The sequence below is a fragment of the Rhinolophus sinicus genome, linkage group LG05 (assembly GCF_036562045.2).
Source record: "Rhinolophus sinicus isolate RSC01 linkage group LG05, ASM3656204v1, whole genome shotgun sequence".
Taxonomy (NCBI): domain Eukaryota; kingdom Metazoa; phylum Chordata; class Mammalia; order Chiroptera; family Rhinolophidae; genus Rhinolophus; species Rhinolophus sinicus.
Window position 1 is genome coordinate 87,825,679 of NC_133755.1, and position 24,857 is coordinate 87,850,535.

General features: G+C 43.8%; 1 protein-coding gene across 1 annotated transcript in view; it reads right to left on the reverse strand.

Annotated features, from left to right (window-relative positions):
* Positions 1-5,533, reverse strand: part of TBC1D22B (TBC1 domain family member 22B) — a 54,628-nt gene extending 49,095 nt beyond the window's left edge. Inside the window, exon 1 of the mRNA XM_074333930.1 lies at positions 5,309-5,533. Coding sequence (XP_074190031.1) covers positions 5,309-5,364 — 56 coding nt within the window. The 5' untranslated portion in view covers positions 5,365-5,533. The remainder of the gene's footprint in view (positions 1-5,308) is intronic.
* Between the last annotated feature and the right edge of the window lie 19,324 nt (positions 5,534-24,857).

A 24,857-nucleotide genomic window follows, 5' to 3' on the forward strand; every position in this document is an offset into this window, starting at 1 on the left:
CAGCTTCAGAATTGGTAAGAGCCTTAATCCAAACCTCTCATTTCATAGGTAAGGAGATTGAGCGCAGAGTATTTAAGTCCTTTACCCTAAAATTGGGCTTGTTCTCTGAAGCCATCACACCACAATCCCACCTGAGCACCTCAGCCAGAAACAGGGGAGTCACAGCTCCTCGGCACCTCCTCTCCCTCACTCCCCAAATCCAATGACGGTAAAGTCCTGCAGATACTCTCAAACTTGACCTCTACTGACCATGCCATCGCCTTAATCCAAGACACCATGTCCTCTCCCCCACTGACTGCAGTCGCCCCCTAACTAGACTCACTCTGGTTCCCAGCAGGGGTGAGGGAGGGGGTGAGAGTCAGGGGTGGGGTGGGGAGAGCTGGAGTGTTTGGAAACATGTAAGTGTATGTGGAGGACGGGGTGTGTGTCCCCATAATGGGTGGGCCTTGCCGACATTCAGTGGGCAAGGCCCAGGGATATTTACGTCCTACAGTCCAGTACAACCCAGATTAACTCACCCAAAACACCCACTGTGTGTCCCACCCCTGACTGTTGAAAACACTGGTCCAAGCCATTTTCCTCAGGGCGGCCAGGATGATATTTTTATAAACGCAAATCCAATCGTGTCACAGCCCCCATCGACCTTCTGATGGCATTTCACTGCTCTTGAGATAAAGATACAAGTCCATAGCTTGGCCTATCTTTCCAACCATGAACGGCCTGAAAGACTCAGAGTTTGGATTTCATTCTAACTACAAATGAGAGGTCTGTAAAAGGGGCAAGAATAGAAGCAGGAAAACCAAGTAGGAGGCTACAGCAGTCGTCCAGGCAAGAGAGGGCAGTTTGATCCACAGAAGTAAGGGTAGAAATGGTGACAGCCTGGTGGCTCAGGTGGTTGGAGCGCTGTGCTCCTAACACTGAGGTCCCAGTCCAGTCCCACATGGGCCCATGAGCTGCGCCCTCTACAGCTGAGATTGTGAACAACAGCTCTCCCTGGAGCTGGGCTGCTGTGAGCAACCTGAGGTGAGCTTGGGCTACTGGGTGCTGCCAGGAGCGGCCAGTGGCCGGCGAGAGCTGCTGTGAGCGGCTGACCAACAACTGGTGACCGACTTCCTCAGCCTGGGGGGGAGCGCAAGGCTCATAATACCAGCCTGGGCCAAGGGGCTATGTCCTACACAACTAGAGTGAGAAACACTAGAAACAATGGCTTGAACCAGAGTGGGGGACGGGGAGGAGGCAGAAAAGGGGGGGGGCAGAAATGGTGAGAGCAGCTCAGATTTGGGATTTATTTGACGAGCCAACAGGACTTGCTGATGAACTGGATGTGGCAGGAAGGGAAAGAGAAGAATCAAATACCTTAGGATTTGGGGTCTGAGGAACTCGGTGAATGGTGGGACCATTAAGTGAGATGGGAAGAACAGTTTTGCAGGAGTGGGCAGACGTGGAATCCAAGAGTTCTGTTCTGACATGTTGACTGTGAGATGCATTAATTGTTCATGATCCACATGGCAAAAGCCCCCAGCATTGAACAGGTCTCTTTCAGTCTAATTCGGGCTCTTTTCTTAGTGGTTCTCCACGTGCAGCCCCGAGATTAGCAGCAGTGGCATCATTTGGGAACCTCTTAGAGCTCAGCTTCTCAGGTCCCCCGCAGACCTATTGAATCAGAAACCCTGGAGGGGGGGGGCGTGGTAATCTGTGTTTTAATGAGCCCTCCAGGGCATTCAGTGAAGGTTGAGACTATTCAAAATCATACTCCTCACTGCTAAAGAACACCTGAATTACAACTATCATTTTCATAACAGCTACATTATTGAGCACCTGTTCTGTACTTTCTATGCATTATCTCATTTAACCCTCATAATAGCTTCATGGGGTAATCACTCTGTCCCCATTTTACAGATGAGACTGAGGCACAGAGAGGTTAAGTAACTTGCCCAAGGTCACACAGCTATAAAGGACAGAGTTGGGATTTTAACCCAGGCAGTCAGGTTCCAAAGCCTTCACCTTTTTTAAAATTATTATTTCAGATACAATTGACAAACATTGTGAAAGTTTAAGGTGTACAATGTGTTGGCTTCATACATTTATCTATTGCAATTTATTACCATCAAAGGGTTAGCTAACACCTCCATCACGTCACATAATTATAATTTCTTTGTTCTGGTGAGAACAATTAAGACCTAGTCTCCTAACTTATAATGTAGTGCTGTTGGCTATAATCCTTACGCTGTGCGTTAGATCTCCAGGACTGACTTACCTATTAGCTGCAAGTTTCCGAAGCCTGATTCTTAACCATGTGGTACATATCGCCTCCTAGCTTCCTAGGCATCTATACAAGGACCATGTAATGTATTAAGTACACAGGGCTCTTATGTACGTATATGACTGAGAGAACTTAAAAAGATGTTTAATTCTGCCAAGTTACCACGTGACCCAGCCATTCCACTCCTACATATACACAAAGAATGGAAAACATACATCCACACAGAAACCTTCAATGAATTTCACAGCATTACTCACAATAGCCAAAAAGTGGAAACGTAAATGTCCATCAACTAACAAATGGATAAACAAAACGAGGCACAGCCATATAATATTATTTAGCCATGATAAGGAATAAAATACTGATATGAATGAGCCTTGAAAACATTATGCTTAATAAAAGAATCCAGAAAAGGCCTCATAGCACATTACTCCATTTATAAGAAATGTCCAGAAGGTAAATCTATAGAAAAAGGAAGATTAGTGGCTGCCAGGGGCTGAGGAGGGTGGGGACGGATGGAGGGTGACTACTAATGGATAAGAGGTTTCTTTTTGGGGTGATAAAAATGTACTGAAATTAGTGGAGATGGTTGTGCAAAACCATCATACTCCACATGAATACACTAAAAACCACTGAATAGTGGGTGATTTTTATGGTATGTGAATTATATCTCAATAAAGCAGTTGTTTTAAAAAAGTGTTTAATTCATTGTGAACTTAGGCTATTTTACTAAGTAAAATTCCTATTTGTTTGTCATTAAGGTCGCTGGATCATGATCAAAGAAACTGAAAGTAACCTGATTATTGCTTTGAATTTTCACCTTTCAGTTTGCAAAGAAAACTAGTTTCACTTTTAGGTTGCAATGGGCCTAAACACAGTTGTCCATGTCATTTCCCCACCCAGGAGAAAGTGTTTCTTCACTAAAACGGAAAGAGTACAAATGCAAAAAATTCTATTCTTGAGAAAATGCCCTAACGTTTTCCTTAAATCAAAGCACTTACTATCCAAAACTAGTTGTCCCCATAACCAGGGGATCCTGGAGGCTTCCCTGCTAAAAGCACATAACTAAACAATATTTCCCCTCAACAACCAAGGTATAAAATCTATTGTCAATCATGGCAACACTTTGATGTCTCAAGGTAAACAATGAACATAAACACCTAGCACCAGGGTAAGGATCTGAGTAAAGATTTATTTATTTGCTCTAAGAATAATAGTAGTACTAATTACTAGTATATATTGAGCAACCATAATGTACTAAATAAATACTGTCCTTGGTTCTTTACAAATAGGATATTAAATTAAGTCCTCACAGTAACCCTGAGGAAAGTATTTTTATCCACATTTCATAGATCAGGACATTGAGGGCTAGAGAAATTGAGCAAACCATCTGTCCTTAATCACACAGGTAAAAGGGTCCAAATAATAACCCAAGTCTTTCTGAACTCAAATGGTCTCTCCTCTATCCCTCTATATTCCTCTTCAAAACGAAAAAGCAAGCCAGAAACTTGAGAAAACTGAACAGACTCCTCTTCCTATCTTGCAAAAGTAGTGCCTTGAAAAAAGGTGACTGTTCCTATTGTCCAAAATAGGAAACACAGAAAACAAAAGATTGTTAATAACAACCAGCACTCAGTAGGGACAAAAGACCATGCATGTCCCACATCTCATCTACTGCTTCCTGATTTAACAGTTCTCCCATTGATTCTGATTATAACCCTAGGATGTCAACATTTAATGACCTCACTATGGAAACCCCAGAGAACAACAGTTAGTGAGACTGGAGAGCTCACTAGACCAGGAAGGAAAAGGAATCAGTTGGCAGGAAGTGGTGCTTATCTAAAAACATAAAAGTCTTTAGCACTGACATTAACACTGTAATTCCACAGCACTTTCATCTGAAGCTATCTCTGCATTCCCTTGCAGTATTTTAATCCTGTGTCAGCTGATTCCCACCCTTCTCCATATGTCTAATAGGATCCTAAATAAAATAAGTCTGCTATATAGCGACCACTGACCCTCATTTCTCTCTTGCTATTAAAAAAAAAAAAAAGGTCACAAGTTCAAAGGATTATCCCAGAAGGAAAAGACCCGAATCAATGAGGAAAGGTAGCATGTGGGGCAACCCACATGAATTTCATCACCAAGTAGACTGTGGCTGTCAGAAATCTTAAATTCACGACTGAAACATACAGTCCTCCTTATACTTCTCAAGACTCTGCCCAAAACAAATTGAAACTGTAAACCAACAGCAGATGGATGGACGTACAATTGTTAAGGATCTCAACATACATCAAAAAGGGAAAAAAAAGTAGCTTAGAAGGTCTGCTCTCCAACCAATCAACTGAAGAATGAAAAAATTTAGTAGAATACAACGCAGGAGGGTAAGGGGCCACTTGGGGTTCAATAAATCCTTAGAAAAGGCTAAAGAAATAACCTCAATTCTTGGGCCACCCTGTAATAATTCCTAATGGGAAAAGGCCAACTGAAGATAAAGTAAGGTCGGGCCTGAGAATTCTCCTCATTTCTCCTGTCCCCCTGCAGACGGTCCCAAGCTCCCAGCAGAACCTTGTTGGAATCCAGGGAAAAGGTTCCTACGTGCCGAGCTGGAGGAGCAGGGGAAGGGGCCATCCGTGTCCAAACAACCACCTGTGCGTGGGGGAGACCCCCCAAGAGAGTTCTGTTTAAAGTGAGAAGCAGTTCCAGGGCCGGGCCTCCTAACCCAGGACGGACACAGGCTACTCATCCCACTCCAGGGTCTCTTACGCGCGGACTCCGGCCACCGCCCGGCTGAGGGCAGCCCCTCCAGAGCCCTCCCCCCCAGACCCCGGGCTGCTCCCACAACCAGCCGTCCCCACAGCTTGCTGCCTGCGCCTCAGCCTGACAGCTGCCCTACCGCCACCAGGCAGCCCCAGCTCCCCCAGCCCACGTTGCCCAAACCAGCCTGCCGGGGTCGGCGGGGCCCCAGGCCCGCGAGATTCAGGGCTTCAGATCTGGAAGGGTTAGATCCAATCCCCTCTTCCTCCTCTCAGCTCCTGGGCTCACCTCCCCGGCAGCTTGGCGCTCCTCTTCCAGAACTGCTTGCTGTTCTCGGCAGCCATTGCTCTGGCCGGGGGAAGGTCTTGTAGTCGGGCCAGGGGGTACTCGGCGAGATGCCCCCAGGACCCCACAATCGGAGGGCCAACCCAGGCCGCTTCCCCCGCTGCCGGTCACCCGCTCCTAGCTGCTGGGAGCGCCATCTTGGATATGGGCACCTCCCAACCCAGCGCCGCTGCCATTGGTGGACTGCCAGGCCGTGGTCGGACGAACCAATCAGGAGCCGGAATCCTGCAAGCCGCTGAAGCCGAGCGGTGACGTCAGGGGCCGGGCTCACAGGTGGACCGGGAAGGCGGAGCTCGGACCGGCAGGGAGGCGGGGCTGAAAGTTCCTTAACCTGGCGAAGGGAAGAAGGAGGTAAAGGACCCATGGGAAGGGGAAAGGGTACAGTTTTCTTTGGGAGGGAAAGAGGTTCTTAAATCTAATATTTTTGGGGAAGAGAGAGCATATGTATTTATTTATAAACGTAAATCTTGACCTAAAAATGAGGTCCCATGTGTTGTTTGCAGCCCATTTTAAAATCTCCCACCCAGCTCGGTGACACTGGTTATTATCCTCCGTTTCCCTTTTCGTTTGGACCCCGATTTTTTTTTAATCTGTGAAGGAAGATCAATCCGGGTCAGATAGCCTATGGTTGCTAACTGTTCAACACGTGAGTAACGGTTGGTTTATAAGAACCTTCCTCTCTGTTCATTGAACACTGTTGAAGGACTTGGGCTGTGGGTCAAGTTCAAATGATCTAATCCAGGGGTGTCCAAAGTTTTTTGAACGGTTTTCACCAAGGGCCATATGCGGTAAAATAAACAAACAGCCGGGTCACTCACTGGAGGTGAAGTACGTATTGCCTCACCTGGTTTATTTAAGTAAACTAAATATATTTTTGGAATTTCCTGCGGGCCAATTAACAATGGAACGCAGGCCGCAGTTTGGACACCCCTGAATCCCTGTTTCACCCAATAACTGTCACTTTCTGACCAGAACCCAGATGCTGAAAAAGTATTCATCCAATTCAGACCAAGTAATGTTTCTTGCGAGGACATAATATATCTCCATGACGTGAATCACAAAGGTTAAGGATATAACCCCAAACAGACTTAATTTCTCTTACTAATCTATTATCAGTTTTTCACCCTTGACGTTATTTTCAATCTAGTTTTAAATCCAGAATGAGATTTAATATTAGCATTTTGAATCCTTTGAATCTTTTGTTAGTGTTTTTTGCTCTTTTTGAGTTTCTGTGGTTGTACACCAGTGATGAGGAGTGTGGGCAGAGAGCACACACCAGTCAGAATAGTTTCCATCCCAACAAAGGACTGTTGAGGTGGCTTGTTTACTGCTGCCACACGTCTTTCCACATATTGGAGAATACTTAAGGACCCCCTGTCTAAAGGACATTTTTTATATGCCTTCCAGTGGCCTCTTTCTACATAGACATTACCCCCATTTTCAAGCTTCTTTTGCCCCCTAATTTCACAATCATGGGATTGTATAAAAAGAGCTGTTTTTACTTCCTCTGGATCTTTTGTGCTTTTATAGACTTTCATCTTATCTTGTCTCACGTAGTCACCTTTATGGGCATTTAATCCATCAAACAAAAGCCCTCTTATCCGTTTATTCTTATCTTTCAAACATTTTAGCTGCCTTTCTTTGGCTGTGTTTTTTTTTTCTCTTTAGCATGCAGTGACCAGCACTGCACACTGAGCTCCAAGAGGGGTTTCCTGAGGTTTTGCTGAAGCTGATGTTTTGTCTTTATTCTGGACGCCAGAACTTTTGCTGGCATTTTGGACTTTACAAAAGCTGATGTCTTGAAGAAGTGACCTACAGTGACTTCTAGATCCTTTCTTCAGTGGATACTGGCAAGTCAGAGTTCATTATCTTAAAGGTGTCATCAGAATTATTTCTCCCTATAGGAGCTGTCTTACCCTTGTCCATGTGGCAAGTCACCTGTTGCTTTCCAGCCTATTCACAGAGCTTCAGAAATGTTCCAGAAGAGCTCCCTATTAGCTTGCTATTTCACATGTGGAAAGCAGAGAATAGTTTGTATACTTAGAAATGTCTCAAAATATTCCTTTTTTCTTCATTGTTTTTAAATATTAAATAACACTGATTCCAGGGGATACTGTTAACATTGTTCAACCCAAAGAAGCCCTGTTATCCCTATTCTTGCTTTTCTACATCTAAGCCAGTTTCCCATCCAAGACTAAAAATTCACTCCAGTCGTCTGGTGATAACTTAATAAATAGTCTTTATCAGGGAAGTTGAGATGGTTGGCACCTTTCTCACCACCACCACCACCATGACCACCCAAATCTAAACCAACCAACATCCTTACAGCAGCCTCCTATTAAGCCTCCCTGCTTCTACTCTTGCCCTCTTAGAGTGTATTCCCTACACAGCAGCCGGAGAGAGCCTTTTAAAATGCCAGTCAGACATCACTCCTCTGCTCAATACCTTGAAATGGCTCCATCACACTTGACATAAAACCTGAGCTCCTTAAAGACCCGGCATGATTTGGTCCCACTCTCTTCCTTGCTTAATCTGCTCCAACCACACTTATTGGCATTTTTGCTGTTCCTTGAACAATCCAAGCCTGTTTCTATCTCAACGCCTTTGCATTGGCAATTTCCTCCGTTTGGAATTCATTTTTCCCAAGTATCTAGATGACTTGCTCCTTCATTTCATTCAGGTACATTCCCAAATGTCTTCAATTGAGGGAGGCCTTCCCTGACCATCATCTTATTTAAGATTTATTTAGCGGGCTCCATCACTCTAGTTTTCTTTAAAGTACTATCACTGCCTACAATGTTATTCACTTATTTTGTTGTCCATCTCCATCCCCCAGAATGTAAACTCCACAAAGGCAGGGATTTGTCTGTTTTGTTCTCTGCTATAACCCCAGCATCTAGCAGAGTGCTTGGCATATGGTAGGTACTTAACTGAGGATTGAAGACTCTACACTATTGTTGTCTTTTGGTTCTATGTTGTTTATACACATTTTTTGTTGGAAAAGATGATAGAAAACATTTTCTAAACCTTGTTAGGATGTGTCCACTTTACCAAAGATTCCATATGTTTGCCTGTGCTCTTGGTTGAAGAACAATCTTCCTTTCTTGGGAAAGGTTGTCCTCTTCGAACCCGTTTGCAGCTTCAAAGGAATGAACCGATACCTAGAATGATAAGGGAAGGAAGCTGCCCACCTGTCCAAGAGACCAACTGGATCAACCCTGTCCATCAAAGGGGTGATAACTGTGGCAGCCAGATTAATTACTCTTACACCACATTTTGCCCCATCAAAGGTAAATGTCATTGCTTTGAGGTTCCCAAGGGATCCTTAGAGCACTATGATCGAGGCTATAGTGGCAGACACTCGCTGGTCCACTAGACCAGTGCTTCTCATGCTTTAATGTACGTGTGAACCACCTGGAGATCATGTGAAAGCCTAGATGCTGATTCAGTAGGTCTGAGGTGGCGCCTACGGTGATGCGTTTCTCACCAGCTCCCAGGTGACACTGAAGCTGCTAATCTGAGGGCGTCACCTTATAGATCTTCTGTTACTAGGACAGTGTGGCCTGCGATCCTTGAATTTATCTCAAGGGTTTGATTATCTTGAAACTCTAAGTAGAGGACTCTCAATGTGGTCTGCCTGCAAGTTTTTACTTTCCATTCCTTAACTTGATAGTCATTCGAAGGAAAGTAAAATAACTTAGATTAGGTCAAGTAGAGTTAAGGGAATGAGCTATGCATGGGTTGAATGTAGACTCAAAAGAGGTGGGTTTATCCCAATCCTTAGAGAAGGTTGTATGGAAGAGATAACCCTGAGACTTGTAAGACAGAGAGGGGAGGGGAAGGGAGGGGAGGGGAGGGGAGAGGAGGAAGAACAATAGAGAGGAAATTCCAGAGCAGTATTTCCATGGGGAAGATAGAAATTAAGAAAAAAAAAGTCTTTGGACTTCATTACCAACAGACCACGGGCAGACTTTAACCTCAGCCAGGGAGTGGAGTGGACCCTGTCATGAGAGGAAGGGTTAGGAAATTAGAGCGAGAAGCAGCCCTCACAATGCACTGTCGCATGTTGGACACCAAAGGGATGGTAAGGTCAAGCTGGGATCTTAGAGCAAGAGAACTTTTTTGGTACCTAAGCAACCACTAGAAAGAGGCAAATGAGATAGATCACTTGTATGATAGAAGGCAAAGGGATAAGCAGAAAGACTGAAGAATCAAAAGGTTATTGGAGTTAAGAGAGGAGGGAGAGAGTTGTTAGTCTTGGGGGGAGGGAAGATTAAGAATTTCTTTCCTAAGAAAGGATTTTCAGAAAATAAGCCAAGGGGGGCGAAGCTCTGCGTAGAAAGATGTTCCCTGCCTTGTAACCAGTAGTAAATAGGGGAAAATGAAAAGAACATAAAGGTTTAAACATGAGGAGGGAGTTACACAGATTATGCTGTATGGTTTGTAAACCTAAACCACACTATGCCATTAAAATATGCAAACTTGAATGCTACATAGCACAACAAAAAAGCTTATGAACTGGTGGGGGAGCAGAATGCACAATGTCTTTGCCTGATTTCAATAAAAATATATGGGTTTTATCAAAGACTACAAGAAAACAGATGAAAACTATGCACATTTTTTAGGTGGTAGAATTACACATCTTTTTATTTCTGGAATTTTTTTTAATGTTACCATTTTTAAAATTATTATGAAATATATGTCATACAATAAACCAGGGGCTGGCAAACTTTTTCTATAAAGGGATAGATTGTAAATATATACATATTTTTTTTTATTGGGGAAGGGGAACAGGACTTTATTGAGGAACAGTGTGTACTTCCAGCTCTTTTTTCCAAGTCAAGTTGTTGTCCTTTCAGTCTTAGTTGTGGAAGGCGCAGCACAGCTCCAGGTCCAGTTGCCGTTTTCTAGTTGCAGGGGGCACAGCCCACCATCCCTTGCGGGAGTCGAACCAGCAACCTGGTGGTTGAGAGGACACATTCCAACCAACTGAGCCATCTGGGAGCTCAGTGGCAGCTGAGCTCAAGGTGCCATGTTCAATTTTAGTTGCAGGGGGCGCAGCCCACCATCCCATGTGGGACTCGAGGAATTGAACTGGCAACCTTGTGGTTGAGAGCCCACTGGCCCATGTGGGAATCGAACCGGCAACCTTCGGAGTTAGGAGCATGGAGCTCTAACCGCCTGAGCCACCGGGCTGGCCCGATTGTAAATATTTTTGACTTGGCAAGCCGTACAATGTCGTTACAACTACTCAACTCTGATGTCACATGAAAGCAACCATAGACAATATTACAATAAACTAGTGAGGCTGTGTTTCAACAAAACTGTATTGGTAGACATGAAAATCTGAATGTTATATAATTTTCACGTTATGACATATTGTTATTCTTTGAATTTTTTTCAACAATTGAGAAATGTAAATTCCATTCTTACTCCCAGGCCATCCAAAATCAGATTTGGCTCGTGGGTGGTAGTTTCACACAGTCCCCTTTTGCCCCTCCTTTTCCTTCTTCCCCTCCCTCTCTCCAGTGAAAGCCATAATCCTGAGTTCCGTGTTCAGCATTTTTATTCATGTTGTAGACTTTTACTACATATGTGCATATCCATAAACAACATGCTTTTCATGTTTTGAAACTTTATAAATAGCATCACACGGTACATATGCTTCAGCAACTGGCTTGTTTTCATCCAGCATCCTGTTGCTACATAGAGCTCTAGTTCATCCATCTTAACTACGATGTAGTGTTCCACCGTGTGAATATTCCTCAATAATTGTTATGTCTGGTTATTTTTATTTCACACAGTGCCCGGTTAACATTCTTTTACATGTTACCATGCACAAAATTTTCTCTAATGCAGCCTTTTTCAAAATATGGTTTGTCAACTATTGAAGAATTGAAATAGATTTCAAGGTAGGTACTGTTAATGAAATAGAATAGACAGGAATAGAAGATGTCAGAGCGTGTTACATGTAGCATGGATAGGCATTGTTCTGCAAAATTTTTTTAAAGATTTGTATTAAAAATATTTTTTGATACAATATTATATTAGCTTCAGGTGTATATAATAGTTATTCAACATTTAAATACCTAAAGAAGTGATCACCGTGATAAGTCCAGCAACCATCTGAAACCATATCATGTTATCACAATATTATTGACTATATTCCCTATGCTGTACATTACATTCCCATGACTTATTTGTTTTATACCTAGAAATTTGGACCACTTATTGCCCTTCACCTTTACCCCCCTTTTTAATTATTCAGTTGTAGTTGACATTCAGTATTATTTTGTATTAATTTCAGGTGTACAGCATATGGTTACACATTTATGTAATTTAATAAGTGATCCCCTTGACAGTGTAGTACCCACCTGGCACTATGCATAGTTATTACCATATTGTTAACTGCATTCCCTATGCTTTACTTTACCGCCTCATGATTATTTTGTAACTACCAATTTGTACTTCTTAACCCCTTCACCTTTTTCACCCTGCTCCCAACCCCCTCCCATCTATCACCCTGATAAATTTAGGACCCATCTTATACCATACAAAATTACTGCAATATTATTGACTATAATCCCTTATGCTGTACCCTACATCCCCATGACTACTTTGTAACAACCATTTGTACTTCTTAATCCCTTCCCCTTTTTCTCCCCCCACCGCAACCCCCCCACCATCTGGCAGCCATCAAAATGTTCTCTGTATCTATGAGTCTGTTTCTGTTTTGTTTATTTTGTTCTTTAGATTCCACATATAACTGAAATCACATTGGTTCCATCTTTCACTGTCTGACATACTCCACGCAGCACAACACACTCCAGGTCCATCCCTGCTGCCGCAGATGGCAAGAAGCCATTCCCTTCCATGGCTGAGCAATATCCACTGTATATATGTACGATTTTTCTATTGACGAACACCCAGGCTGCCTCCACATCTTGGCCACCCCTCGCAGTAGCATTTTGGGTTTCTTCAGATAAATACCTAGAAGTGGGATTACTGGGTCCTTCTTTGTCTCCTGTTCTAGCCTTTGTTTTAAAGTCTGTTTTGTCTGGTATACGTATTGCTACCCTAGCTTATTTTGTTTGTTTTTTTCATTTCCATGAACTATCTTTTTCCATCCCTTTACTTTCCGTCCAAATGTGTCTTTCGATCTGAAGGGAGTCTCTTGTAGGCAGCATATGTAAGGGTCTTGTTTTCTTGTCTATTCAGCCACCCTATATTTTTTGATTTAGCATTTAATCCATTTACATTAAAAGTAATTGTTGATAGGTATGTACTATTGCCATTTTATTATTCATAATTTTGATCCTTTTTTTTTTTTATCTTAAAGAAGTCCCTATAACATTCCTTGTAATACTGATTCGGTGCTGATGCACAATTTTAGCTTGTTCTTGTCTGGGAAGCTCTTTATCTGTCCTTTGATTCTAAATTATAGCTTTGTTGGGTAGAGTAATCTTGGTTGTATGTCCTTGCTTTTCATCACATTGAGTATTTTGTACCAATCCCTTCTGGCCTGCAAAATTTCTGTTGAGAAATCAGTTGACAATCTTATGGGGGCTCCCTTGTAGGTAACTAACTGCTTTTCTCTTGCTACCTTTAGTATTCTTTGTCTTTAGCCTTTGCCATTTTAATTGTAATGTGTCTTGGTGTGTGCCTGCTTTAGTACACCTTGTTTGGGACTCTTTGCACTTCATGGGGTTGTATGTCTATGTCCTTTGCCAGGTTAGGGAAGTTTTCAGTCATTATTTCTTCAAATAGGTTGCTAGTCCCTTGCTTTTTCTCTTCTCCTTCTAGTACCCCTATGATGCGAATGTTATTATACTTGGTGTTGTCCCAGAGGACTCTTAAACTATCCTCTTTTTATTCTTATTCTTATTTTGTTTTTGCTGTCCCTACTGGGTACATTCTGCTATTCAGAAAGACAATTCAAATCACTGATTTGATCGTCTGCTTCATCTAATCTGCTGGTGATTTATTCTAGTGCATTCTTCATTTCAGTTATTGTATTCTGCACTTCTGACTGGTTTTATCCTGTAGTTTCTATGTCCTTTTTTATTCTTGCTATCTTTTTGTTGAAGTTCTCACTACGTTCTTTGATTACCTTTATAACCATTGTTTGAACTCTGTCTTTGGTAGGTTGCTTGTGTTCATTTTGTTTAGTTCTTTTCTGGAGTTCTCTCCTGTTCTTTTATTTAGGATGTATTTCTTTGTTTCTTCTTTTTGGCTGCCTCTCTATGTTTGTTTCTATGCATTAGGTAGGGCTGCTTTGTCTCCCAGTCTTGACACTTGGCCTTAGGTAGTAGGAGTTCAGAGGGGCACAGTGGCACAATCTCCCTGGTCACCTACTCCAGGAGTGTTCCCTGTGTGGGTTATGTGTGCCTTCCTGTTATAGTTGAGCCTTCGTTACTGTTGGCACATCAGTGGGTGGGATTGACCCTCAGGCTGACTGACTGTGGGGTTTGGCTACATTCACAGCATGTGAGCTGCTGTGCAGGGGGCTTACCTCATAGAATATTATCTGCCCCAGTGGGATCTGTTGCCTGTTGAGACTGCCCTTTGTGTGTGCCATTGTGGGGCTAATTGGGTTGTGCTCTGCTGTGGTCTGAAGGCAACCTCCAAGTATGTTGGTTTTGGGGCCTTTTTGGAGGGGCTCTGGTGCAGGCCCAGATCAGCCACTGCCTGTGACTGACTGGGGAGTACCTGGTAGGAGCTACAAACTGATCTGCCATTGGCTGCTGCCTGTGCTGTACCTGGAGGCGCATGGGAGAGGCCATGTTGCAAACCAAGAACAGCTGCCACCAGTACCAGGTCTGGGGTAGCTCCACAAAAAGCCCGGACACACCAAGGCCTGCTGCCATCTGCTGGCTCCCATAAGGTTCAGCCACTGACACAGCCTCCTGCAGTACACAAGCGGGGTGAGGCAGGGTCTCAGTGAGTCAGCAGCAGAGCAGCGGAGCTCACCAGGCTAATCAGCTTCAGATTTGCCCTGTGGGGGTGGGTTCAACAGAGGAAATGCTGCCTGCCTGCTGGCTGCATGGGAAAAGGGCCCCACACGGGGACAATAGGGACTGTCCCTCCTGTCCTCGCCCCAAGTTACACAACTCAGTCTCTCCCCATATGTCTGTGACGTCCTCAGAGTCACCGTCTCTCCGCTGGAGCCCAGGGTGAGTGTCTGTGTGGGCCCTTTAAAAGGACGTCTGGCTTTCCCAAAGCCTTCCATCCCACTGTGAGTGTTGGAATCCCTACTCTTTTATCACGGCCAGAAGTGGAGGAGGCTCCTCTACCAGCACTAGTACTCCGGGCTGGGGAGCCTGGTGTGGGGGGCTGGGGTCCCTCTTTCCTTGTGGGGAACTTATGTGGTCAAGGTATCTCTCCTGATTTTCAACCGCCACATGTGGGTGTGGGACCAGCCTGTTTCACATCTTCGTCCCTCCTACCAGTCTCAACGTGGTTCTTTATATCCTTAGTTATAAACCTTTTGTTCAGCCAGACTTCAGATGATTCTCCAGGTTGATTGTTCTATAATTCTATAATTTAGTTGTAATTTTGATGTGTTCATGGGATGAGATAAGCACAGCGTTTATGTACTCTGCCATCTTGGATGTCCTTTTCTGCAAAACTTTTGTTTCAACTTTATACACAGTTATACATCCATGTGTATGTGTGTTTGTGTGTAGATGTGTGTACTTGGTTGTAATGTAAAGTGTATTTCTTAATAACAAGTTTTTGTTGGAAAGTTTGAAAACCACTGCTTTAAGGCACCTAAGAATACCTAGGAAAGGCATTGCTAGGTGCTCTCCAAAATGGTTTTCCCTACTTATATTCAGCAAGGACTAAGAGGTTTTTTTGCTCCACATTCTCACCTATAGTATGTTTTTCTCACTGGATGTTAAACATTATCATAAACATATAAAAATGTATAAAACTAATATGTACAGTTTGATGAATAATAAACAGAATTTGCACTCACATTCCCACTCCCCACACTATTCAATAGGACGTCACTCGTACCGTAGAAGCCTCTGAGTGTTCCTTCCTCTGGGCTCTCCCTTCTCCTCCCCTCAGGTGTAATCACTGTGCAGAGCTGTGTATTGATCATCTCTTGTTTTTCTCTGTACTTTTCCACCTGTGTTTGTAACTGTAAATTATATATTGTTTATATTAATGGTAGTGTATTGTGTCTATTGTTCTGTTGCTTCTTTTAGACGACAGTATGGTGCTGAGATTTACCCATGTTGATGAGTGTAGCTATAGTTCACTCGTTTTCACTGCTGTGTAATATTCCACTTTATAAATAGCACAGTTTTTCTGTGTTACTACTTGTGGGCATTTGGTTGTTTTATACTTCGTGCTACTGTGAACTCTGCTGCTATGAACATTCTTATCTATGTCTCCTGGATAAGTGGACAAGTGGAAACGCTTCTGTAGGATATTGATGTAGGAGTGTTACTGCTGGTCTAGAGTATATGCATATATTCAACTTTGCAAAATAGTACCTGATTGTTTTTCAAAATGCTTTTAGTACTTTACTCTTCCACCCACATGGGATGAGAGTTCCATTTTCATTTCCTATAATGTGGTTTCAACAGTAAACAAAAGTTGGGTGAAGGGCGGGGATGGTTCAAAGCCATATGAAGAATAAAATTAGGTTGAAATGAGGCATAAAAGTAAAAATTTTAATATCTGTTCAGTCACATATAAGTCTTTCTTTTTCCTTCCTTCTTTCCTTCCTTCCTCTTATAAATTTGTACATGATGCCAATGTACAGCATTGAAGTAGATACGTGGTAGTTTGAATGGTGAACCCCCCAAAAAAGATATGTCCACATCCAAATCCACGAAACCTGTGAATGTTACCTCATTTGTAAGAAGAGTCTTTGCAGATATAATTAAGTTAAGAATTTTGGGATGAGATCATCATGTTTACTCATGTAGGCCATAAATCCAATGGCAAGTGTTATAAGAAAAAAGGCACAGACAGAAGAGGAGGAGGCATTTTGAACACAAAGGCACAGATTTGGGTGATGAAGCTACAGGTCAAGGAAAGCATGAAGCCACCCAGAACCCAGAAGAGGCAAGGAAAGAGTCTCCCCAAAAGCCTTCAGAGGGAGTGTGGCCCTGCCAACACTGATTTTGGTCTTCCAGCCTCCGGAACTGTGAAAGAAAAAATTTCTGTACTTTCATGCCACCAAATTTGTAGTAATTTGTTGCAGCAGTCCCGGGCGACTAACACAGGATATAAAGAGAAAGTTGGTCTTCTTGACCCACAGACACCCATTTTTCCTTCCCAGCAGCAACCACTGTTGCCGTTCCTTGTGTGTCATCCTTCCAGAGATATTCTTACAGAGCCCCTCAATAATTGGCAGGGACATTCAAGATCATTTTACAAATGAAGAGTCTGAAGCTCAGAGAGGACGAATCTTGGCCAAGGACCCCCAAGCTAGTCAATGACAAAGGTGAACAGAACCCGAGATTCCGGTCTCTTGGTTTTGTTCTCCTTTGATGTAAAAGAAGTGTCTAGGAGCAGGTTTTGACATTAGGGTAGAGAGAGAAGAGGAGGGCACCAGGTGAATGAAAGAAGGGGAGTCCCATAGAGATAATAAAGGGGCATAAAACTACTATGATGTCACCTCAGATGGGCCGCACGCAGCTCAGTGCAGCTCCACCCGGTGATTGACAGGCCATAGGAAGAAAGTCCATCCCACTGGCTTTTGTAGAGTCACTATTACATTTCAGGTGACAAACTGTATTAAGAGCTGTCAACATGAAGCCCTAGTAATATCTAGTAAGGGAGTGAGGCTAGTAAGTAAAGCACTATGGTAAGTGGTTAGGAAACAAAAACAAAAACAGAGGTATGTACTATGTCTTAAGAAAGCCTGGAGTGAGGCCTGGTCCTTTCTATTTAGGAAACTGGGAAATGTCTTGAATTTAATTCAGTAGGAGTTTACCAGGTACACAAGGAGGGGAAAACATCATAGGCAGAAGGGTGAACCATTTATGGAACTATGGGAACCTACAAGAGAAGCTGTATTACAAAGCCACGTGGGAGACACTGTCAGTGCCTGGCCCGTATCCCTCGGCATCTCCGTGTGCTCTCTGTACCCGGGGAACAGCCCTCAGACAGGGAATGTCAGGAGATGGTGTGTAAATCCCCCAGCTGCTTCACCCCTCAGGTGGGATAATTCTGAGGCGTGTGTTTTCCAGTTTCTTTACAGGATTAAGCTCCTGTTGTCCACTGTGGTATTTGACTTAATAGCTCCCCTTCCTTCCCTGTATCACTTTCCACCTCTTCCTCACTGGTGTTTCCATCACCTCCCAAATAAACTACTTGCACTCAAATCCTTGTCTCAGGATCAGCCTCTGGGAGAATCCAAACTCAAATAAACCATGAGCAGCTCTACATGTGCAAGGAATGAGGTGCAGTGACAGGAGATACTGGAGCAGGGGCCTGTCATGGTGGACTTTTAATGCCCTATAAGGACTGTGTCACCTTTCCCTCTAGGCAATGGGACATTCATTGAAAGTTTAGTAGGGGCGTGACATGACCAGATATGCATTGTAAAAAGCCTGCTATGGTCACATAGCCAATCATTAAATGGTTTCCCCTACACTTAGAATGAAATCCTAACTCCTAACTGTGGCCTAAAACGTATTGCATTACGTGGCACATGCCCGTCTCTTCCTCCTCTGAAAGCCGTGTGTTTGATTTGGCAATTGTTAGGTTATTGACCCAAATGGCTCAGCAGGGTCAGAAGCCAGATGAAGAGCTGTGGTAGCCTGGATTATTCTTCTCGCTTCTTCACTCCCTCTTGCCACATGACCTTGCAGTGCGTGAAAGTGGATGGAGTATATTTCCCTGCTAGACTTCTTCTGGCCAATGGAAGGTGAGCAGAAGTGCAGTGCCTTAGAAGGCATCACACGTTTCCACTCATTCTCTTGCACTCCTGCCATTCAGCACGAGAAGAACATACCCCAGGAGCTGCTGGGCCAGAGGACAGGAGCCACGTGGAGCAGATGAAAACCCAAATTGAAGCCTGGAACCAAACCCAGCCATCCTGCAGCCTGAAGCCTGATGAGAAAAATAGATGCTTCTGGTTATAAACCCCCGGCCTGTGCATCAGTGCGGCAAGACTGATTACTGCAGCTGTGGAATGGAAGAGAAGGAGGAAAGTGAACGAGGAGTATTTAACAGCTTAGCTGTAGAGAATGAGAAGCTAGTGTCGTCTTCCTCCTCCTCCTCCACGTTGTTTTTAGTTTTTGAGCTGCTTAGGATACAAGCCCCTTTCCCGTGTGAGGACAGCTGTCCACTCTGTGAAACTTTGTTGGACGCGGAGCCCACCTCCCAGGATTCTAGCTAAAAATGCCGGCTCCTCACTTCCCACTCTTCCTTGTGGACTAAAGCATCTGCTAATAAAATCTGCCCCACCCAGACTGTGAATCAGGTGGAGCTTGTGATGCAAAGAGACAGAAAAGAATCCATTCTTTTGGTGGCAGTGCCATTGTGGCAGCAGCACCCAGTTGGGGGAACAGCCACAGCAGCAGCAGCACCCAGGGCCTGTGCTAGAAGGGCTCTCAGTGTAGCTGTGGCACCACATGCTCATCAGTGGCAGGAGCAGGGGCTTCACTGGTCCAGCTCTGTGGTGTGATGCTGGCTGCTGCCCTGTAAGCAAACCCTCTGAATATGCTGTGGTACCGTGACTGCATTAATGGCCTCAACTCACCTCTCCCTGCATCTGTGTTGTCTTGTCACCTTCCCATTCTGACTCTGGACTCACCCTGTGACTTGCTTTGGTCAACGGATATTAGCAAACGTTTCATAAGCAGAGGCTTGAAAAGCACTTGTGTGATGGGCTCACTCTTTGTCTTAGCCCATTTGGGCCGCTCTAATAAAATACCACAGACTGGGTGGCTTATAAACAATAGGAATTCATTTCTCACGGTTCTAGAGGCTTGAAGTCCAACATCCAGATGCCAGCATGGTCAGGTTCTGGGAAAAGCTCTTCTGTGTTGCAGACTTCTCACTGTGTCCTCACATGGTGGGAGGAGGCAGGGATCTCTCTGGGACCTCTTTTGTAAGGGCACTCGTTTCATTCATTCCACCGTCATGACCGAGTCACTTCCCAAAGGCCCCACCTTCTAATATCACCTTGGGCATTAGGTTTCCAACATATGAATTTTGGGGAAACACAAACATTCTATCCATAGCACTGTCCCTGTTGACCTCTGCCATTGCCATTAGAACATGCCTTGGCTAGCCCATTGGATGGTGAGACATGTGGCACTAAGCCAAGTCTCCCTGAGTTACCCCAGCTGAGGCCGTCCTAGCCAGCCAACAGCCAGGTGAGCTTCAGACGTATGAATGAGCTCAGCCAAAATCAACAGTTGACCCCCAGACACTTGAGCAAGTGCAGCTGACATCAGCCCCACCCCAGATAAGCTGAACCCCACAGACTTGTGAACTAAATACTGTTCATGTTATGCCACTGAAGATTTGTGGTTCTTTATGTGGCACTATTATGGCAGTAGATAGCTGACGGTTCTCTAGCCCTTTTCACAAGCCTATGAGCTGCCTTTTCTGCTAAATCAGCCAAGAATTTGATAACTGTTGCTTGCTCTAACAGAGAGAAACGGAATGTAAGTTAGAGAGAAACACGGGGTCAAGGGAGAGACAACATGCGTATAGGCAGAGTATTGGAGGGAGTTGTATTTATTAATACTAGGACATAAGTATGGCTGCACAATAACAGTGCTTTAAACATGACAGAAGTTTACAGTTGTTCTCATGTAAAAGTCTCAGCTGGCGTGGCCGCTCTGCTGTGTGAAACTTTCAGGGGCCTCGACTCCTTGTCTCTAAGCTCTGTCGTATCCTCGCCCAGTTGGTCCAGTATGGCTCCCACCACATCCACGTCTCGGCCACTGGGATGAGGGAGAGGGAGGATAGGACTTTCTCCTTAACATTTGGTGTTTATATTTATTTCAACCCTTTTCAACCCATTCTTAGAAATTGGCCACATGGCCACACTCAGCTGCAAGAGAGGCTGGGAAAGGCAAACGTTCTGGCCAACCATGTGTATACCTCAAAATTCTGCTTCTGTGGAAGAAAGGGCAAAGAGATAGTAGTGGTTCCTACCACATGAATGGAGAGTAAAGGATAGTTAATGGAACAAGATCTCTATGGTAGACTTGAGTAGCCATTTCCTTCCTTCTTCCTTGTTAAGAGAACTCATCTTTTTAGAGAGGTGAGGCAACTGTGTTTCCTGTCTGGGCATAAATCATGGTTTATCTAAATCACTACGGCAGTCCTACTCAGCTTTGGCAGGAACTTTGCTTCCCCAGCCTCCCCTGCAGCTCTGAGTAGCCATGTGACCCAGTTCTGACCAATAAGCCAGGAGGGGCAGGCTGCTGGGGGCTTCTGGGAAGTGGCTTCCTTCCTATGAGGGAGACAAACACAGAGGAGAACTTACTGGCATACTCCTGTTTGGAATACTGGTGTGAGGTACTATAGCTGTCAGCCTACCACCACAAGAGAAAGGGAATTACAGGTGACAACCTAGAGCCCTGACACCTTTTTCTGCCCACCTTGGAGCCCTAGTGTGACTTCCTTCCACACTCTGGAGAGACAGGATGTCTAATGGGTGAGCTGCATGGACACAGGAACTGAGCTCTAAGCCACAGCCTTTGGGGCGATGAGCAGTGTGACAACCGCAGCTCGGACACGCACCAGCCTGAAGTCCAGAGCCCTTCCCTGAGATTCCAAGATTCGGTGAACTGGGAATTCTATTTGATTGAGATAAAATTTCTCCTTAAATCCTTGAGAAAGCGCTGAGTCAGATTTTATATAATTTAAAAATATAAAGATAAGTAATAAAGCTACTTCTTGCATTAGGTGTTCAATTATGACATGTATTCTAATGTGCTATACAAAGCCAAGGAAAAGGGTGTGAGAAGAGGTCATAAATTATCTCAGTAGCTTTCTTTTAAGCTGATAGATGTTTTATAAGAAAATGTAGAAGACATGTGTCTAAGAACTCAAATATATACATATAGATATATATACAAAATATCCATTTTCATTTTTAAAAAGCCTGATATTGCTACCATATTTCCCCAAAAATAAGATCTAACTGGAAAATAAGCCCTAGCATGATTTTTGAGGATGCTCGTAATATGAGTCCTACCCCAAAAATAAGTCCCAGTTAAGATTGTCAGCCAGATGGACGCATTTACTACGTCTGTTGCAATACATGACAGACGTTTTGAATTATAATAATGTTAATATATAACTAAATATAAATAAATATTGTCATTGACATTAATACTTAAAATACATGACAATATAAATTATAATTAAGTATTTGTAAATACTGAAGCAGGCACCTTTGGACGAGAGATAAACGCCTATGTAAACAGGTGGACTTGAGACTTTGCCGAATGACCAATCCCAGTACAGACTCAACGCACGAATAACGTGCACACTTGATAACAAACGGCCGTGGTTGTGTCTAATATGAATCTTCATAATTCAATACATCGCATGTTGTAACAGACGTACTTAAAGCGCTTGTGTGAAATAAAGAAATGTTTTCTGAATTTTGATGCCTGCAATTTTTCATCGTTTTTGTGTGGACCATCATTCTTAACTGTCATCATTTTTGTTGCCACTCCTGTCTCGTAAGTCTTCAATTAACACCTGATTTAATGGTAGATTTAAAGGGAATAATATTTTGACCCCCACACACAATGAGTGCAAAAAGAAAGAGCTATTCCGTGGCGTACAAGAAAGGCATCGTGGAGAACTCCTGGGGCAAGAATCTTACGGCTTTCTGCAAAGAGAAGAAGTTGGATCTCCGAATGGTGTGAAAATGGCAAGCAGAGTAAAATAATCTCAGTCAATAGGTGAACGAGGGAAATGCTAAGAAGTGCAAGTGTGGATGAGGTCGGCAACCATTATTTCCTGAGCTGGAAGACATCATCTGTGAATGGATTGCTGACAGGAGAGCAAAGGCTTTGGTTGTGCGCAGGGCTGATAGTCAAGCATTTGCCCTTGCAATGGCAGCACAGTTAGAAATATCCCCAGAAGAATTCAAAGTATCACAATACTGGCTGGATGGCTTCCTTCAGCGATATGAACTGTCTCAAAGATCAACAAAACTGTTCAACCTGGAAGATACTGAAGTTATTAAACATGCACTTGCATTCAAGTGCTTTGTTGATGGCATCGGCTTTTCTAAATACCAACTCTCCAACGTGATTGCTATGGATGAACCTGCAGTGTTTATGGACCAAGGATCTGAAATGACAATGGAACAGAGGGGTGCCTCGTCAATCTGCGTTCCTTCCACTGGTTACGAAAGGGCACGTGTTACTTGTATTTTGGCAATTCATCTGGATGGAAAGAAAGCTCCACCTCTAATCATCACTAAGGGCAAGAAAGATAAGGTTGAACGTCTTTCAGGCATTTATATTCTTGAAACCGAAAAGCCTGGTACACACACGCAGTTATAAGGAAGTGGATCGATTTAATGCTGCCACTTGTTTTGCGAGGTGACCAAGGAGGTCTGCTAGTCTGGGATTCAGCCAGCACTCACCGCACTAAAGACATGAAGAACTTCCTTGCAGAGAGAGGAATAGATCAAATTATGATTCCCTCAGGAATGACTGCCTATCTCCACACTCTTGATATTGCAATAAACACCCATTCAAGGACCATTTGCGCATGGAAATCAATGACTATACTGAAAATAGAATGGAGAGAAATCAGCGTGGAAACTTTGTGAAGCATAGCCTACAAGAAGTGGTGACTCGGGTGAAGAATTCATGGGATAAAATCACTGACAGCTGTGTTGCCAATGCACTACAAGCAGCTGCATGGACAAGAAGTGCTCATTTAAGGAGAGCTCTATTGCTGGGCATGAGAGATTGGGGCCAATGGTTCTACAGGAAATGGAGTCGCAGGAAATTCAAGCCAGAATTCGGGGTTTGGAGGGTTATGACGATGTTCCAGAAGAAGATGACATGACTGTATTTGAATAAATGTAGATTGTTGTACATGAATAAATGTACATTGTTGTACATGAAAAAATAAAACATCCCCTGAAAATAAGCCCTAATGCGTCTTTTGGAGCAAAAATTAATATAAGACCTGATCTTATTTTCGGGGAAACATAATAGGCTAGAAGTAAATCCAATCTCTGTTGTCACCGGGCTCCTCTGGCTCTCAGATGCCTCAGAATCCAGACGTAGAGCCTGGTCCCAGAAACAGGGACAGCCTCTCACCTGTAGCCGTCATGGGGGTGCTGACAGATGCCTCGTGCGTGCCCACCAGCTCCTGCTTCTAGCCCCACGTGAGTTATACTCGTAGGTATTTTTACTGAGGTTGGGAGTGTTAAAGAAAACATTGTTCATGACACTTGTTAAAGACTGTAAGGATGGCTTTATTTAAGAGGAACTACTGCGATGGAGGTTTTGTATAGGGGGAGAGAGATTGGGCCCAACTCTGAATACAGCAAAGACAAGTGGAGATTTATAGCTAAGTAGCAGGGTGGGGGTGAGTGGATGGAAAAGTACCAAGAGGAGACGTAAGGCTGGGAGGATGTTTGCTGAAGGCAGGCCAGTAACACGTGTGGGGATTGTCACTCAACTCACTCAGCAGGAGTCTTGCTACAACTGGACTAAGAGGCCAGGACAGAGCCCAAGGTTGGGGCTAACTCAAGAAGAGGACTCAGGGGAGCCTGACTCAAGTTTGGTTTGGGGGGAGTTCTAGTACTTGGGGGCTGCCAGTTCAATACCCAGACATCCCTTCTGAGGTCCTGCGCCCTCCCAGCAGGTCTGCCCGTGAGGATGCAGGGTCTCAACGCTCCCCACCAACACGACAGGAGACTCTTTTTTTTCTTTATTATATAAGGAACTTACACAAATTGGGAATAAATCACTAACATCCTAATACATGAATGTATTAGGTAAAGGACATAAATAACTTGTAAAAGGGACAATGAAACTCGTCAACAAATACGTTTCAAATATTCAGTTTTAGGAGAAATCAATAAGGTTCAAAAATTAAAGTATGATTTTTTTTTTTACTTACTACGTAAGTTAAATGGAAAGAATATATCAAAATAGAAAATAATTTTAAAATAATAGTACCAAACGTTGGCAAATATATGCTAAAGCAGGTGGCCAGCCTTCAAGTTGACCCTCAATGATCCCGCCTCCTGGTATTTCCATCCTGTGGAGCCCACTCCCCATAACCTCCTCCTGGGCTGAGGTGTGTGACCATCGCATGCACCTGAAATAATGGATGTCACTCCTGAGATTAGGTTATAAAAGGTACTGCAGCTTCCATTTCGGTCTCTCTCACTCTTGAATTACTTGCTCGGGGGGGAAGCCAGCTGCCATGTTGCGAGGACACTCAAACAGCCTCTAGAAAGGTCCACGAGGTGAGGAACTGAGGTATCTGGCCAACAGCCAGCAAGACACTGAGACTT